Source organism: Gadus chalcogrammus, chromosome 7 (genome assembly GCF_026213295.1).
Source record: "Gadus chalcogrammus isolate NIFS_2021 chromosome 7, NIFS_Gcha_1.0, whole genome shotgun sequence".
Classification (NCBI taxonomy): domain Eukaryota; kingdom Metazoa; phylum Chordata; class Actinopteri; order Gadiformes; family Gadidae; genus Gadus; species Gadus chalcogrammus.
The window spans coordinates 3,574,490-3,591,744 of NC_079418.1; the positions used below are offsets into that span (position 1 = coordinate 3,574,490).

The 17,255-nt window shown below is 41.7% G+C and overlaps 1 protein-coding gene across 1 annotated transcript; it reads right to left on the minus strand.

The window, feature by feature from the left end:
* Positions 1-1,230: 1,230 nt before the first annotated feature.
* On the minus strand, positions 1,231-4,539 carry LOC130385469 (uncharacterized). The gene is made up of 9 exons (XM_056593975.1): positions 3,472-4,539; positions 3,313-3,387; positions 3,103-3,147; positions 2,972-3,013; positions 2,562-2,606; positions 2,356-2,439; positions 2,198-2,251; positions 1,682-1,754; positions 1,231-1,375 (listed from the first exon to the last, which is right to left on the minus strand). The coding sequence occupies exons 1-9, from the start codon at positions 3,542-3,544 to the stop codon at positions 1,231-1,233; spliced, it is 636 nt and encodes a 211-aa protein (XP_056449950.1). The 5' UTR covers positions 3,545-4,539.
* Positions 4,540-17,255: the final 12,716 nt, after the last annotated feature.

Consider the following 17,255-nt stretch of genomic DNA (forward strand, 5'->3'; position numbering starts at 1 on the left):
TCCCTCTGTACTGTACTCTGACAGGAACTGACAATTTCACTGCATTCTTTACATTAGTAATCATATGCATGTGACAAATAAACATCCTTGTATCCTTGTATCCTTGTACGAAACGATAGTGTAGAACGAGGGACTGGTCAAGACCAGGTTAGTACTACCACTAAAGACATTATATTGTTGTGCTTTGTAAACTGTATTTTTATTACACTTTTTCTGTTCAAAATAAAGATTGAAGAGTGCATTAATTACAGTACAGTAATTTCAAGTCAACTGACTTAAAATGAAAATAAAATGCTATAACCCCCCCCCTAACCCGACAACAAAAACATGTCCTGCCACCCCCACCACTGATCTCAAAAAGAAACTGGATAGCGCATCACATGGTTTTAAAGTGAGGCCACATGCAAATCGTGGCGGCCATTTAATAACTGTATTTATAACTGTATTTATAATCACAAGTTGAATGGATATTTGCAAGCCAGAACATGAAAATACACACTGTGGGAATGTATTTGTTCCACTCTACCCAAATAACAAATAAATTCCCAGTGTGTATTTAATAATCATTGGTCTCAAGCAGGAAAGTGGTCCCAACAAAATGGCCGCCACGATTTGCATGTGGCCTCACTTTAAAACCATGCGATGCGCTATCCAGTTTCTTTTTGAGATCAGTGCCCCCCACATATTAAATACTAAAACAAATGTCAGAAGCAAATGTCATAAGCAAAATAAATTGCTTCCCACCATTCTTTAAGAGGTTGACTAAAAGTCTGTTCCTTAACCTTGCATTAAAAATACTTTTGGTTAGGCGGTAGAAAATTAGAGAACACTTTTTTTTGAATATTTTCCTTATCCTGAAATCACCCACCCCCTATTACATATAAATGCATGCAGTTATTATTTGAAACATGAGACAAAAAAATATAAATTGTTTCAGTACATTACCTGAAACATCTGCACTGACTTGGCTCGGTGAAGAGTGCAATAACTTACAGTACAGTACAGTAATTTCAAGTCAACTGACTTTTACAAAATAAAAATGAAAATAAAATTCAAATAAAATGCAATGTTGCCAACAAAAACATGTCTTCCCCCCCCCCCCCGACAACAAAAACATGGGGACTGGAGAGCAGATGAGTACTATGTCAGAAAACATGTCCTGCCACCCCCCTCCCCCGACAACAAAAACATGTCCTGCCACCCCCCACCCCCCCCTGACAAAACATGTCCTCATGTTTTCCTTGTGAGAGACACAATCCTATTCCGGACATAGTACTTAACTGCCCTCCAGTCCCTGTTCTTGAGCGCTTCAGGACACCTTCTGATGCACTCCTCACATTGTTCCTTTCCGTGGGTTGTACCCTTTGTGATGAACCTTAGGATAGGATGAGACAGCTTCAATATTTCCCCATGCACAACATACAAGCAACAAGACAGACAGATAGTAAACCAATGTCAAAATTTACGCCCGGACCACCACTGACACCATCCCCCGTCAGAAAATACTTCCAACGTCCCTGTCAACAGGTGTTGGAAACGGTGATTAATGCACATTTTATTTATGTGCATTACCACGGATGCGCATCACTAATTCGCATCAGTTGGATTGAAACGCAACTATCGTGTAGTGAGTGGGCAAGTTATCAAGAAAAAAGTTAGAATCAGGTCAATCAGTCAGTACCTTCCCATTTGCGACTCCACAGCAGCAACTTCCTTGTCACTCCATTTTTTTTTTTGGGAACTTGGTGCCGGGTCTGAAAGACACAACATTTAGATAACACTTGTAAATCATGATCACAAACGTTTCTCTCTTGCTCAACAACCTTACTGAACTTTCTTTACCTAGTCCTTATTGAAACAACAGTTTACTTAAGATTTAACTTATTTTATTGATCATGTGATTCACCTGCTTTAAAATTTGAGTGACAACCATATTTCAATTGCTCAAACGCATTGTTGAGTAGGCCAAAACAACAAAAACAAAAAATGAATTAAAGGCTTTCTGTGTCTATTTTTTTTACACAATCTATGTCTGCAATTCCTAAGCCTAAGAGCACCAAGGTAACATAGTATTTAATAGCAGCACTCCTGACAAAGACCTTATCAGCTTTTTAACTTATAAAGTGTTGATTTGCAGTTAGAATTATCTAACTAACAGGAAACCATGAAGGCAGACATGAAACCTTACATTCCATACCTGAATGAGTTGTTTTAGGCTTCTTTTCTGCTGAACTGGTTGATCTTTGTGAGACTGAGACAAAATGTAGAGAAAAGAATAGTGGAAAGATAATTAATGTCCATATACATTAATTGTGCAAAATACAGACCTTCTTAGGAAGACATTTCCCCAAATACCTCTGCTGTCTGATGATGAAGATGAAGGTTTAAAAGCTGATGATCGTTTTGGGGTGGAACAGCGCTGGGGTCGCCCTGATGAGTCTAGAAAAACAAGGAAGAATAACCCAAGTATACGCACAATAGTTTTTCTCAAAAGTGAATTTCATATTAATTCTGTTTACTTTAAAGGAAATTAATTTTCAGCACTTTTTTGAGGACAATACCTGAGTCAGAAGGCTGCAGCAAAAGTTCTGAAGGTGAACTTGATTCTGACATAGGAAAAGTGCAAGAGAATAAGACCTTCATGAACTATCCACAACCTCACACTAGTTCATTTACAGCCAATCAAAACTACTTAATAATTAACAACATATTAAATACTAAAACAAATGTCAGAAGCAAAGGTCAGAAGCAAAAGAAATTGCTTCCCACCATTCTTTAAGAGGTTGACTAAAAGTCTGCTCCTTAACCTTGCATTAAAAATACTTTTGGTTAGGCGGTAGTAAATTAGAGAACACACTTTTTAAAAATATTTTCCTTATCCCGAAATCACCCACCCCCAATTACATATTAATGCATGCAGTTATTATTTGAAACATAAGACAAAACGATATAAATTATTTCAGTACATTACCTGAAACATCTGCACTGAATTGGCTCGGTGGCACCGATGAGTCTAGAGGAAATACAACATTTTCAAAATACCCTGAAATGTTGGAAACTTCCTGAAATGAAAAAACAATCATTCTGTCTCCAAGTACATACCATAATCTTCTTGACTTGTCATACGACTCACAGAGGAGCTGGATCCTGAAAAAACAACATGGGTATCATGTTCATCTACTTAGAAGATTGTAATCAATCATGTAGACAATATTGGCATTTCCATTCTCTTCTACTGTTGTTATTCTGTTTCAGTAAAGACCTCTTCCTATCCACTGATACATTATTTACAGTCAAATACAAATTCCTTACCACTGGCCTCAATGGACTCTTCATTCGGACTCTCTTCGTCATCATCCAACTCTTCTGTTATTGTCTGAACAGTTTCTGGAAAACAGTCAAAACACAAATGAGCCAAAATAAGCACAATACATGGACATGGTCATTTTCCCTACACCCTACACTTCTTACCTCTGGGCTCTATGGTAATCTCTTCCAATGTTTTCCCTTTGAAGTCTGCCAACTTTCCCTGCTCGCATGCCATCAGAATTTTGCTTATTTTGGCTAATTGCAGAGTCCCCTCTGGCAAGCGGTAATACTGCCTGTGGATTCTTATGTCGTGCCCTAAAAACTCCGCCAACTGATCAAGTTCGGTGTCTGTAAGGTTCAGCACCCTTGCTCAAGGTGGACACTTGCTTTCTGAGTTTTGTCGAAGAGAGGGTCTGCGGCTGCTCAGCTCCACATTCTCTTGCGTAGACACTAGGGATGTGTCGGTCGCGACCGATTCGTTCACAACGAACGAATCCCAAACGTGAACGACAAGAACTGATTCCCCAAAACAAGAAGAACTGGTTCTTTGATTCTTTTTTTAAAAAATAAAACAAAAATATGGTCACGTAAATAAAATATACAAACGAATAGCTTCGTCTCGCTGCGATCTTATATTGATTGAGTCTACCGCGTTCTCAAAGATTCAGCCAATGAGAGGTAGCAATGGTGTTGCTATGGCACCTGGGTAAACAAATGACAAGGTGGTACCGTCCGCAACACAAGTTAACTAATGATCGTTGTAGGCTTCAATATCATGCAAGCACTACCATTACGAGTCTCGTTTGGTCTAATATTTATAGTGCACTGAGCTACTTGGAAGATGTCATTTAATTCTTACTGCACCGGATATTTATGAAAAAAAAAAAAGGCACGTATGTGCTTTATATATGCTTAATATTTACACTTAACCTGGGTAATTTCGCCAGAACATTAGAAAGTCAAAGTAGTAGGCTACATGCATGCATGTTGAACATTTATTGCATCATTTCATGACCAACAATATCCCGTCACACTTGGTATGGTCCGAGTTGTTCGGCGCCGAACTTAAAAGAGAAAGAGGGGGGGGGTCGTGATTTATATTTGAATGTCAAACATTTTTTAGAGAACTTTAACACGCAAATAATAACTACAAATTTTTGTTAACTCAAAATGTAATTGCCATTGTTTGATTACATGACTATAAATTGCTGTTACACACGACGACCCTCAAACCACCACTACCCCCCCCCCCCCCCCCCTCACACACAAACCCTTAATGGTTTAACGTGAGTATAGGGCAGAGGGCAGTCATTTTGACCTTCAACAAAGAAAGATGAATCCGACACGAAAAAGAAGTGCTGTGTGGAACGACTTTAATTGCGTCAATGATGCCCTGGCGTCATGCAAGGTCTGCAAAAAGAAAATCTCTTTTAAAGGAGGCTCGACCGCCAACCTCTACCGCCACCTGAGGACTATGCATCCTACATTGCATTCAAGGCTAACTTTGGAGCAGAGGGGACAGGAGGGCAGGGGCACTGCTGCTCCTGCTGCTGCTGCTCTTGCTACTCCTGCTACTCCTGCTGCTGCTCCTACTCCTGCTGCAAACCCTGAACCACAAGCCTCAGCACCACCTTCAGGAACACGCCTGTATGGAGGACAGACCCGGTTGACTGATTTTATACAAAAGCCAATGCCACCAATGCAGCAAAGGTCAGTTGATGATGCCCTGATGCTAATGTTCACCAAAGACCTCCAGCCCTTTTCCATGGTGGAGGACACAGGCTTCAGGGCATATACCAAGGCCCTCCATCCTTCGTATGTTCCGCCCAGCAGGAACACCATCTCGAAGGTCATCATGCCGAGTCTGTACGAAAAAACCAAAGTGAAGGTTATGGACAAGGTTAGTCAGGCATCAGCAATCTGTTTGACGACGGACGGCTGGACCTCTCGTACCACAACCAGCTTCCTCGCTGTGACTGCACATTTCATTCACGACTTTGAAATGGTCTCTTGCCTGCTGGACTGTATTGAGTTCAGTGAACGCCATACAGCTGCAAACATGGCTGAATTTATGAGAAAGATTGTCATTGAGTGGGGAATTGAGGACAAAATTGTGGCATGTGCGACAGACAATGCAAAAAATATGATCCTCATGGTCAAAGTGCTAGGCTGGACTCACCAACCATGCTTTGCCCACACTCTGAACCTGGTGGTGAAATGTGGTCTGAAGGTCATCTCTGCCACTGTTGGTAAGGTGAAGACGATCGTGGAGTACTTCCACAAGAGCTGCACATCTGCTAAAAAACTCCACGACACCCTGAAGCAGATGGACCTCCCCGACCTCAAGCTGATCCAAGAGTGTCCGACCCGGTGGAACTCCACGTTCTACATGCTTGAGCGAGTCTATAAGCTTAAGGATGGATATAGCCACTCTGGCTCTGGTCAACCCCAAAATGGTTACATTGACCGAAGAAGAATGGTTGGAGGTTGCAGGGGCCTGTGAGGTGCTGAGTCCATTTGAGGACGTCACCAGAGAAGTCAGTGCTGATAAGTAAGTTCATCAAGTAATAAATAAATATATAGATTAAAAGAGATAAAACAGTTAAAAATAACTATACTACTAGAAAACTATTTACATTAACTAACTAAACTATTTACAAAATTAATGATGACTATACTACTTAACTAATTACATTAACTAACTAACTAACTAAAATAACTAAACTATTTACAAAACTACTAATCAGCTATTTACATTAACCAAAAAACTAAAATAATTAAACTATTAACAAAACTATACATTTCCCCACTGCAGGTATGTGACAGCCTCAAAGGTCATGCTTCTGGCAAAGGGGCTACAGAGGGTCACAGAGCGCCACCTCAGGTCAAACCAGTTCAGCCAAACAGAGGTGGAAGCAATGTTGAGAGTCCTCAACAATGAGCTGGCCCACCGTTTCCACAGGCTTGAGCAGGAAGCCCACCTAGCTGAAGCAGCACTTCTGGACCCAAGGTTCAAGAAAAGAGCCTTTTCAACTAGCCAAGCTGCCTCTGAGGTGGTAGAGCGCCTCACTCGTGCTGCTGCGCAGGTGTTGAACTCCAACCCAGAGCAGGCTGCAGAGGCTGCAGGAGCAGCAGCAGGGGCCTCAGTCGAGGAGAGCAGCGTCTGGGGAGAATTCGACGATGAAGTCGCCTGTCTGGTGTCTGGGGAGAACTCATCAAATGAATCTGAAGCGACGCTGGAGATGCACTCCTACCTTGAGGAGCCCATGTTGCCTCGCTCATCCAACCCGCTGGCCTGGTGGAAGAGCCGTCAGTTGGTTTACCCACGGTTGACGCAGCTCATGCTGGCAAGGTTGTGCGTTTTGGCAACATCTGTTCCATCCGAGAGGGTCTTTAGCAAGATGGGGATGGTCATCTCCCAGCGGCGGAGCAGGCTCAAGCCTGAAAAGGCCAAGCAAATAATGTTTTTAAATGGAAATTGATTGAATCTAATTTGATTCTATGTTTTATTAGTTCATTGTTCGATTGAATGTTTTTTCCCAAATATGTTTTATGTTACATAGGCTACTAAAATACGGGATAGTTAAATATTTAGACCTACAGGATAAATATTTAAACGGGAAGACAGCGGGGAATAAGTAAAAATAAGGGAGACATAGTCATTCCAAACTGTCGTTCAAGATGTTAGGGTCACTGAAGGAAAATAAAGAAACTAATGCTTACGTTTTTTGTTTGGTGCAATTGATGTCTGCGAGCCACGAGGATGTCTTGGTGGTAGCTTGGTGGTAGCTAGTAGCTAGCTATTACAGCACGTGAAATGGTCGAACTGCGTCGTATAGGCCAATGCTACAGAATTTCGCTTTTTTTGTTTTATCCTCCCTCGTTTCCACCGCGGGGTTGCGGTTCGATTCAGTGCAGCTCAATTCCGGCTGGCGTTTCGACCGCCACCGGGAAAATTCAGCCTTCCATGAGTGCCACAACACTGTCAAACATATTTTGCTCGGCTTTCTCTGTCTGATGTATCTTTGGTCATACCATTCGACGTGGGGCGGGCCACTCATATATCCCCCTACATTTCTGAAAATGGACTTGACCTCCATCTGTTTATTGGATAAACGCATTTCCCAATCCCAGGAGTCTTTGCTCCATTCTACGTAAATTCAAGAGCAAACAAAGAAATTAAACTGCAGTTCGTATTTTTTATTTATGACCATGATAGTTCTGTAATGCCTGAATAATGTAGAATTAAATGTATAGTAAAAAAATATACATAAATATAAAACCATGAATGACACAGAGTAAAGCAAGTGGTATAAATATTGGTAGGACGTTTGGATATAGTATTATTGCGTAATTCTTCAGGGAAAGTATTCGAATCCAAAGGAATAGCTTTAAAGAGACTTTATTTGTATAAAGTATTTTCGGTATGGTAAACTGATACTCTGAAGCAAAGAGAGGTTGAAGATGTATTCTAAGCACGTGCGAGAGTATTCTCCTAGCTGATCCTAGCCATCAACCCACGTATGTCTAGTCGCTGCCGGAAGAGTTCTATTGTTTTCATGGCCAGGGGGCCATGAAAACAATAGAACATAAGAAACTCAGAGCCTGCTCTGAGTTTCTTATGGACTCAGAGGACCGGAAGACTTGGAGAGGAACCGGTGTGACGTAATCCTCGGTTTTCCTCGCCTGGTCTGTGATGCTGCCCTCTGTGGCTAAAGTATCTATTGCAGCCTTCAGTAAGGTCTTGCTCCCCTTGTGGCTATGTGTAGTATTTACGGCTAATATGTTTGGTCCTGCATCATTGGGTCTATGTGTGGGTAGCTTAGATTCTTAAAATACGTAACAGTATATAGTATATCTTGTCGTTTTTCAGAGCCTAGGGGTGTAGAGCCTAGAAGACGCTTACATTTAGCTCAGGGCTGTCTCGCGGGGGGGGGGGGGGGGCAGACACCTGTGAGATTCCCCGTCAAATGACGTAACGAACGAATCAAAACGAACAAATCAAACGAACAAATCGTTATAGTGAACCGAACTGAAAGAACTAGTTCCCGGGAAAGAATCATTTTGCCCATCCCTAGTAGACACGAATGCAGTCTGACCCCTTTAAGTGAGATGCACTGCCAGGCCTGGCGAATAAGAAGTCATTGTCAGGTAGGATCCCGCAATTTGATCTCTCCTTTGCAAGCAGATCCAATGACTTGACCATAGCAGGGGTCAATAGCACCGGCACCTTCCTTCCTCTTTTCCCTCTTACTTCCATGCGTGAGAAGTATTTGCATAGCATTTTTTCCACCTCCGATAAGGCATGAGCGATGTCATCATGTACAGGTGTTGACACCCTGGACAAGTAGGTCGTCAACAACATCTTGGAAACCTCTCCTTGTCGACGCCGATTGAACAGGATCACTTTGGCAAGATTGGTCCAGTTTCTTGGCGTCTGGTCACCGGAAAGCACGTTGGAGTACTCCTCCTGTTTCTCATCCAGATGAAGGTGCAACTTTTTGACGTCATCAGTAAATGGAATAAGCTGAGGCGCATTCCATTTAGCTTCCTGCAGTGTTTGGTAAGCACTTTAATACTTTATTAAAATAACTTTAACAAGACAACTAGAGAATACCTCAGCTGAAACATTAGGACAAAACAGATTTGCTTCAGGAAGAAAGAGTCATTTGTTTTTTGTAAAGTTGACGCTGTTTGGGGCGCTGTTTGGACTTTACAAAAAGCAAATTACGTTTAATGACAACAGTCATAAACACAAAAAAAGTGTCATTAATGTTCATGATACATGTCATGTTCAGGGATGTGTTTGGCATAGGTCAAAAAAAAAAAATGAAATATACGTACTACATAGCGCAGCCTGGCAACGGGAACCCCCCAATTTCCTCGTTCCATTGGCACAATCTATTTCACTCCAGTGTTAATTTTGTCAGCTATTTTAGATTTAGTCTTAGTCTTAGGGCCCTTACATAGTCGACACATCGCTACGCTTACCCGTCCAAAAGGCTACGCGACGCGACGCTTCGGCCGCCATTAAGCGTCGAAGCGTAGCAAAACGCGTCCTCCAAATTTTTGATACGCGACGCGCAGATCCATGCAATACCAAGCGTTGTCGGTGGGGGCGATACTGCAAATATCTTAAATTATTCCCACTATAGGTTATATTTACAGAAGAACATATGAGAGGATGCGGGAACGTGATAAGAATTACTTGACGTCTCTTTTACTAATTATCTGTGCCAATTTATGCGAACCCTTCCACAGGGGCAAAGTGCTATTTTGATGCGCGACATCAAACAGTTGATGCGGGATTGTGAGCCATTTTAATGATCTTCTTGTCACCCGATATTCGTTCTATTACTTAGGGTGACCAGATTTGAGTTTGTGAAAAAGAGGACACTTCGTCGCGGGGGGGGGGGGGGGGGGGGGGGCGAAAACAAGGGTAGTTTTTCTTTAGTTCGTCCGTGAACTTACATTTACGTTTAGGCATGGCTGCAGACAATGGCGATCCTAGGTCCAATTGCGCCCCGGACAAGATTGTTGACGGGGGGGGGGGGGGTTGTATCGTGAGCCTACGTACTTCAGTGGGGGTTTCATTCCGTCTATACACGGCACCTTCTCAACGAGCACATGAGATCGGTCGCCCAATGACAGACTCTCTCTACAGTCAGCTCGCGCAAGAAGGTGGAACGTAAGGGAGATACCATTTCCAGAACTTGGAAAGCCGTAATAACCATGGACATATACAATGGTAATAACTAGTAGGTTATGTGAAAGACCCAGAAACACAAATATGCGACGAGGCAAAAAAAAAAAAAAAGATAATAATAACAATAATTTTTTTTTTGCGACGAGGCAAAATACCGGACGTTTTTGGAATCCCTGCCGGACGCATTTTTTAGGTCTCGAAAAGAGGACATGTCCGGGAAAAAGAGGACGTCTGGTCACCCTATATTACTGGCCTTATTTGTTTTAGTGTTAGCCTATTTGAATCAATTACGTAATGTTTTGTGTTCACGTTCTATGTGAAACATAAGTGTTCATGTTCTGTGTGAAACATAAGTTCAGTAGCCTCTTTGAGTGAATGAAATTTGAAAGCGTGAGTGTGTAGTGAATGAAAAATGTGTGCGTGGTGGGACTATTTTCTGTATTTGATCAATTAACCCTTTTTCTCTAATGTTGCCTACCATATAATTTCTGTGGACATTATGCGCTATATCTTTGGCTATAGGCCTACACTTAAATAATTTATTCATCTGTCAAGGCAATAGCTCGTTGTATAAACATTTTATATGGATATGAATGAATGAGTTTGACGTAAACCAAATTAGGTAACATGATAACTAATTAATCAAGTTTCCAAGTGACCAATGTGTATACATTTATTGGTCAGTGCGCATACCCAATCGTAGCACATTGTACTGGTGGGGAAACACGCCAGCATCTGACAATAATAATCTGCCAGCTGCTCCCTCACAAGGGCCGGTTTTGGTGAGAGTCGGGAAGATATCGGATGACTCGCGAAAGGAGATCATCAAACTTTGGCGCCGACATCCGAAAATACTGGAAATGCCTCTCCTCGTCCATGCTTCGCATTGGAAGCACCAGATAAACAAATTCCCCATCCTGGTCTCGTGTGGTATTTAAAGGGCGCACATACCATTACCACCGCCTATCTCTGCGCTTCATCACTCTTCTTCCGTAGCCACTATGATCGGAACGTCACCTGGAACGTCACCCGCGACAACACCGGTGACTCTGCTGCCGTTCGCGTATGCTGTGTAGACCATAGATATATATATATATCTATGGTGTAGACTATGAAAGGAAGCGCGTCGCTCGCGTCGACTATGTAACGGCCCTTAGTCTTTTGACGAAAATGCTTAGTATATTTAGTCACATTTTAGTCATTGTTTTCCTTTGTAGTTTTAGTCGACGAAAAGTCCTTACATTTTAGTCAACTTTTAGTCATTACTTTTAGTCAAAATGTTTTATCTTTTTAAACTAGTTCAATTAGGCTAACCCTATATAGGCTATATGGACACCTGCTAAGTTGTTCCACTCAAATAGAGTACTAAAGTGAAAACGTTACGTTGTCCTGGCAACCGGATTTTCAGTTCTAAACAACCGAACGAGAGATGGCGTTCTCCATTGCTTCCATGTGTTGTTTCTTTCAAAATTAAAATAAATCAATTTCAAGAGGTGAAAATCACTAACAATCGAAAAATGTCGAGGCGTTCATGTATTCCCCTGGGGTATTAAAAGGAAAAGTTTGTAAACGTTAGTTTCGTTATTACATCATTGGTAAAGCAAACTCACAAATCAATTCGCAAAAAGATTGTTCCTTTTCTATAAAAGGTTTGTGTGGCATAGGATTTCCCCTTGTTAATTTGGTTTGCGTAGAACCGAAAATCTGTTGCTCTCGAAACGTGACGTCACACTTTAGTACTCTTGTCTGTTCAGCCTTCAAAACGATAGCTGGTAAATTGTGAAAAATGCATTAAACTGTAATCAGAAAACGCGGTTATATGCTATAAACCCTATAGTATCTTGGGTATAAAAGCTGGGACGAATTTCAAAGTCCACCTTATGTTGAAGTATAGACCGTGGCGATTCCCATTGAAACGAATGGGGCGGTGATTTTCTTCAAAACGAGAGTCGGTAAATTGTGAAAAATGAATTAAACTGTAATCAGACAAGGCGGTTATATGCTATAGACCCTAGTATCTGTGGAATAAAAGCTGGGAAGATTTCGAATCATGTACAATGCATAACGTTAGCTCATAGCTGAGTGGACCATACCTCCCGTTGCCAAGTCGTAGCTAAGGTCCGTCCAGTTTACTGGAGGAGTGAACAGTTGCATAACCCGGGGATTCCACCGGACGCGTTACGGCAACGTTACGGCTGCGGCACGTCTTGGCCGCGACTTTGCCCTGCTTGCATTTCCACCGGGCGCGTTACGGCAGCGCAACGCTGCCTTGCGAGCCAGCCGTATTCACTCGAGATCACGAGATCCCGCGATAATCCTAAACCTAATGTACTCGCCTTCCACTCCCAAAACTACTGCAATTAAATGCCAGGCTTTGTCCTTTCTGACATTGTTCTTATAAAAAGGATGATTTGAGACCCTTTGATTGATTGACTGCTGACCTGGTGCCACCGGTCATGACGTAATAATGTTGGCGTTTTATTTATTGTGTTTTATTTAGAAAATTGAGCGGAATGCTCTATGGCTTTTACTTTTTCACTTCCTGCCCTGATCGATCTGCTCTGTTGAAATTGACGCGGTTCAGCAGCGGCTTGCGGCAAAAATAGGAATGCTACGGAATGATAGCGCTGCGGCACGCCGCTCCTGGGACGTTCCGCAGCCGCGCCCGGTGGAAATGGTCTCATTGATTAGAGTGAAACCTATCTGCTGCGGTGACCGCGGCCAAAACGTGCCGCTGCCGTAACGTTGCCGTAACACGTCCGGTGGAATCAGGCCGTAAGAACCTTACGGGAGTGTACTGATTGGAAAATATCGTGCATTTTGAATGTCCAAATAGCACACCAATAGCATTTTCGTCCCGTCTCGTCTCGTCAACGAAAACAAAATGATATTTCGTCATCGTTTTTATTATCACAGATCTATTTTTAGCTCGTCAACGTCTCGTCTTAGTCACGGAAAAAAGGACGTTGACGAACATTTTTCGTCATATTTTTCGTTGACGAAATTAACACTGTTTCACTCACACCTCGATTTACACGTCCTTGCATTACTCAATTTAATTAAAACAACTATACATCTTCAGTTAATTATCTTGAGTTGATTATTTAGGTATGCAACGTTTTACTTATCACTAAACTATCCACCAAACATACAGTATGTAGACAACTGCAAATGAAGTGTTCCCTCAGTTTATCTAAGCACAACTAGGTCTACTGTTATCCTGCATGTGTTCTCGTAATGTAAATCTGTAGTCTGATAAAGTCATTTAGAATCCATTAAAACCATGCACAGAAAGCAGCCTGAAAAGATGATTAAAACAGTAGTAATGAAATCAGGGTAAAACACATACCTTCTCTGACCATTGCTGTGAAATTGTGCTGTCATTAGCTGACTCCATGGCTTCTCTGTAACAACAACGTGCAAATACTATTAATCAACTCGAACTAGTTCATCCGTTTTGGCTAGGCCTACTAGTCTTGAGCTTATAATCATTCGAGGCTATGTTGTTAAAGAAAATTATATGACGTTTGCATGCAAGTGGGCAAAGCCATCAGGATCGCGCGTGCAAGATGTAATTAAACCGTAATGCTACTTAAAATGACTTCTTTATTATGCCAGAATGTTCCAATAGTGCAAAAGCAAGTTGAAGACGCCGAGATAATCGAACGCTCCACGACAAACATTTACCTAATAAAACTGTCAAAAGCATGAAACCTCCACTTTATTAAAACCGTCTTGTCGGGTAAAATACGCAAAGCAGCAAAGCTATGATCAAATCCAGCAAATAACTTTCCTTAGCAATTTTCAGTAACACTGACTAGCCTCCCTAAAATGTTAAGTTCTACTCGATTAAAAACGTATGAAATAATGCTTTACACGTCAAACACTGTACACATTTTAGCAAAATAGCTGTGGAGAGTTATACAGAAATGGCTTTGGTGAACATTTTTCTTACCTGCATGCATTCATACATCCATCCAAGTCTTGACCATCCATCCAAGTCTTGTTATCCAAACTTTTGCATTAGGTGAGGAGATATCCCGCGAACTTGCCAGGTTGAAATTGGGGGAGGGGTACATTAAGGTATATCTTAGGACCATACACCTGTTTGTGTTTAAATGAAGGCGCAAACTACGATCACGTGTTACAGCAGTGGGGGGTTGGGTCGTCAGTGCTAGTCTATCTTTGGACCATACACCAGTTTGTGTGTTACTAAAGGCGCGAACTGCCGTCAGTGAGAAGGGATGCAGAAATACACATGATGAGTTTAAACCGTTTAATAAGGCTATTTAATAGTGAATTATTGTAGCAAGGACTTTTATTCTAAAACAGTTGTAGGCACAGGAAACAGTTGGAGGGAGACATGGTTGATGGCAACTGAGTTAGAGTACCCAAAAAGTACTAGAATTATATTTTGTTGTATTTGTATTGCCTATTTACCTCCAAAGACAACACTTCTTGAGACTTGGGAGTGGCATAGAGGATGGGCGTGGAATGGGTGTGGTTTCGGAATTTCATACACACTGCAGTACCACTAAATGACCAGAGGGGTCCCCATTTTGGGGTCTCCACTTTGGAGTCAACCAGGAATCAACCCCTACACACATACACTTTGACAAAAACACAAGATTCTGAAGACTTCTACATTTTCATTACCTAGTTCCTACAGACATATAAGCATGTCATTACAACCCCCCCCCCCCCCCCCCCCCAACAGCTTTTCCTTCTTAGGACCATGGTCTAGGTCCCAACTTTGTCTTCAAGTCCTAATATGGAAGGTATTTTTACAACCGCGAGTCTTAACATGGTCGCAAAAACAAGAGCACACACACACACACACACACACACACTTGACTAAGTACACGGTATGAGGTATAAGTTTGACTAAATCAATACCAGCAAAATTATTTAGGCTAAAAGCCCACTGTAAACACAGTAAACAACACATATAGGCCCACACACAGCTACTAAAGATAACAATTGTATTTGTTTTTCACTCACCGTTTGATTTCTTTACGGGAAAAGTATTTGTCCTTGTATAACGTGTGCTTCATAAATTCACCTCTTGTGACTTTGTTCAAGCCCACAGCAACAGTCTGGCTTGGTGAAGTGCACTGCTGGTACTTAGCCTATCGTCTTTTATTTTTGGTGCCTTGGCCTATTCGGCATATTGAACCGTCGGCCTAATGCGCCTCCTTTTTGAAAAGTCGGACAAACGGACCTTCGCACCAATGGGTTCCGTTTTCGGAACATTGAATCGTCGGCATAGTGGCATGTCGATCTAATGGAAAATATTTCGGACCATTGAGACGTCGGAATTACGGCATGGCACCATGCTGGTAACGAATAATTTGTAAAAAGACACACCATGTGAAGTTATTTTTTCGTTTTGGCAAGTAGCTGTGTAATAAGCGGGATAATGTATAGAACGTCGCCGGTCATTATCGAAAATAAGCCCATTCAGGGCGAAGCAAGACACCTCCGCTGCACATCGGTGTCCTGTTCGCCCTGTCGGGGATTATTTTCCCAATAATGACCGGCGTTATTCATTGCATAGGCTATATATTTAGCAGAGTAGGCCTAAGTAACAAATGTGTACAAAGTTAAACATGTATTAAAAAAATGGGCTTGATTTTCTGGCGGAAACACTGGCTGAGAGTCTACCGTAAAGATTGATAGATTGCGAGGAACATAGAGCGTCAAAGTTCTGGTTATTATGATTTCAACATAATGTTCATGGAAATGTGAAGACCATTACACAATATTTATCAGATCAAATAAGTTTAGCCACTTATCTGTCCACAGAGACTCCGGATGCTTCTGTGCGCCGGACTGAGCGCGTCGAAAATAAATTAACCCTGTGCGGCGCTTGGATACATTTCAGCTGTAACAGGTCTCGTGATTTATGTTGACCTGGTAGTTTTTGTTTAAAATAAATAAAAGGATGTTCAACTGTGTATCCCTAAACATGACTTAGGTCAGGAAAATAAGTAAATTTAATGCAAATTTAGTCGTCCAAAGGAAGAAAGGTGAGTTTTAATTGAAATGTGCATCTTGACAATTACGCACGGGCCAAAAATATATCTTGACCTATTTATATTATGCAACATTATGTGCAATTTTAGCAATGACGTACACTACTATGTTGTCTGGTATGTTGCATAAAAACAAGAGTAAGGACAATATTTTATTTTTAAAATATGCTGTTTCGTCCCGCACGTGTGTTTCAAACGTCCCGACTAGGCGGGGCGTTTGAAACAAATGTCTACTAACGTTCAAAGTTAAAAAACATCTCGATCATCCAACATATGTATTACATTTCACTTCTAACTAAGAGAACACACCTGTGAGTTGTTGATCACATGTTAAAATTATTTGTATGCGTAACGTCATCTTTGAAAAAGACGTTTAACTGAAAAGTGTTTCAATCGACCCGCCTCTCCCCTACTATACAATAATCTGAGGTCTCCGATTGGAGTTCTCCCTGCGTCTCCCTTCATTCTCTAAAGGTCCGCAGAGAGAAGTCCACTGAGTGGTCAGGAGTTCTTACACACTGAGATTGGCTTATTGAGGGCAGCTGTCAAACCAAAAGCTTTTGTTAACCAGATGGTAATCTATCGATTGAAGTTCCTTAAGATGTCATAAACAACCCATAAGGGGTTGAGGCCGTTCCTTATCACATGCACCTCTGCGCTCCCCTGGGGATCAAGAAAACAGACCCACACCAACATAAAATAACAAAGGAACAGAGTGAGAACAGATTGCCCTGCAGAATAACGGTTGACAAGAACATACACGGAATCATATACAAAACCTAAATTCATAAAGAAAAACGTAACATGTAGATTAACCATCACACTCAGGATGGATTATGGATAACACTTTATCCTACTTATTTAGTCTAATGTAAGTATTGCCGATTATTAACCCTAGATTATGTGATCACTTTTAATACAATTTTTGGTATTAGTTACCCCTCAGGAAATATCTAATTTGTGTTGGGATTTACACCTCATCAGGTCTGAACTCCAATCTCACTGCCGCGCTGGAGTGGGCGTGGCCTATCTGAAGTAGGCGTGGCCGGTGTGACGTATTGGCTCCGCTTTCCTCACCTATCTAAAGGTGCTGCCACCTGTGGCTGGAGTAGTTATTGCAGCTTATGTGTTCGATCCTGCTTCCTAGTGGCTATGTAAGGGATAATGCCCGACGAGGTGTCCATTATCAGGAATTAATGGACGAC

Coding starts and splice junctions, on each gene's coding strand:
- LOC130385469 (XM_056593975.1), bottom strand. CDS start 3,544: ATGGCATGCGAGCAGGGAAAGTTGGCAGACTTCAAAGGGAAAACATTG. Junction 3,148..3,312: donor AGAGTCCATTGAGGCCAGTG/GTAAGGAATTTG, acceptor TTGTTTTTTCAG/GATCCAGCTCCTCTGTGAGT. Junction 2,252..2,355: donor TTCATCATCAGACAGCAGAG/GTATTTGGGGAA, acceptor ATTTTGTCTCAG/TCTCACAAAGATCAACCAGT.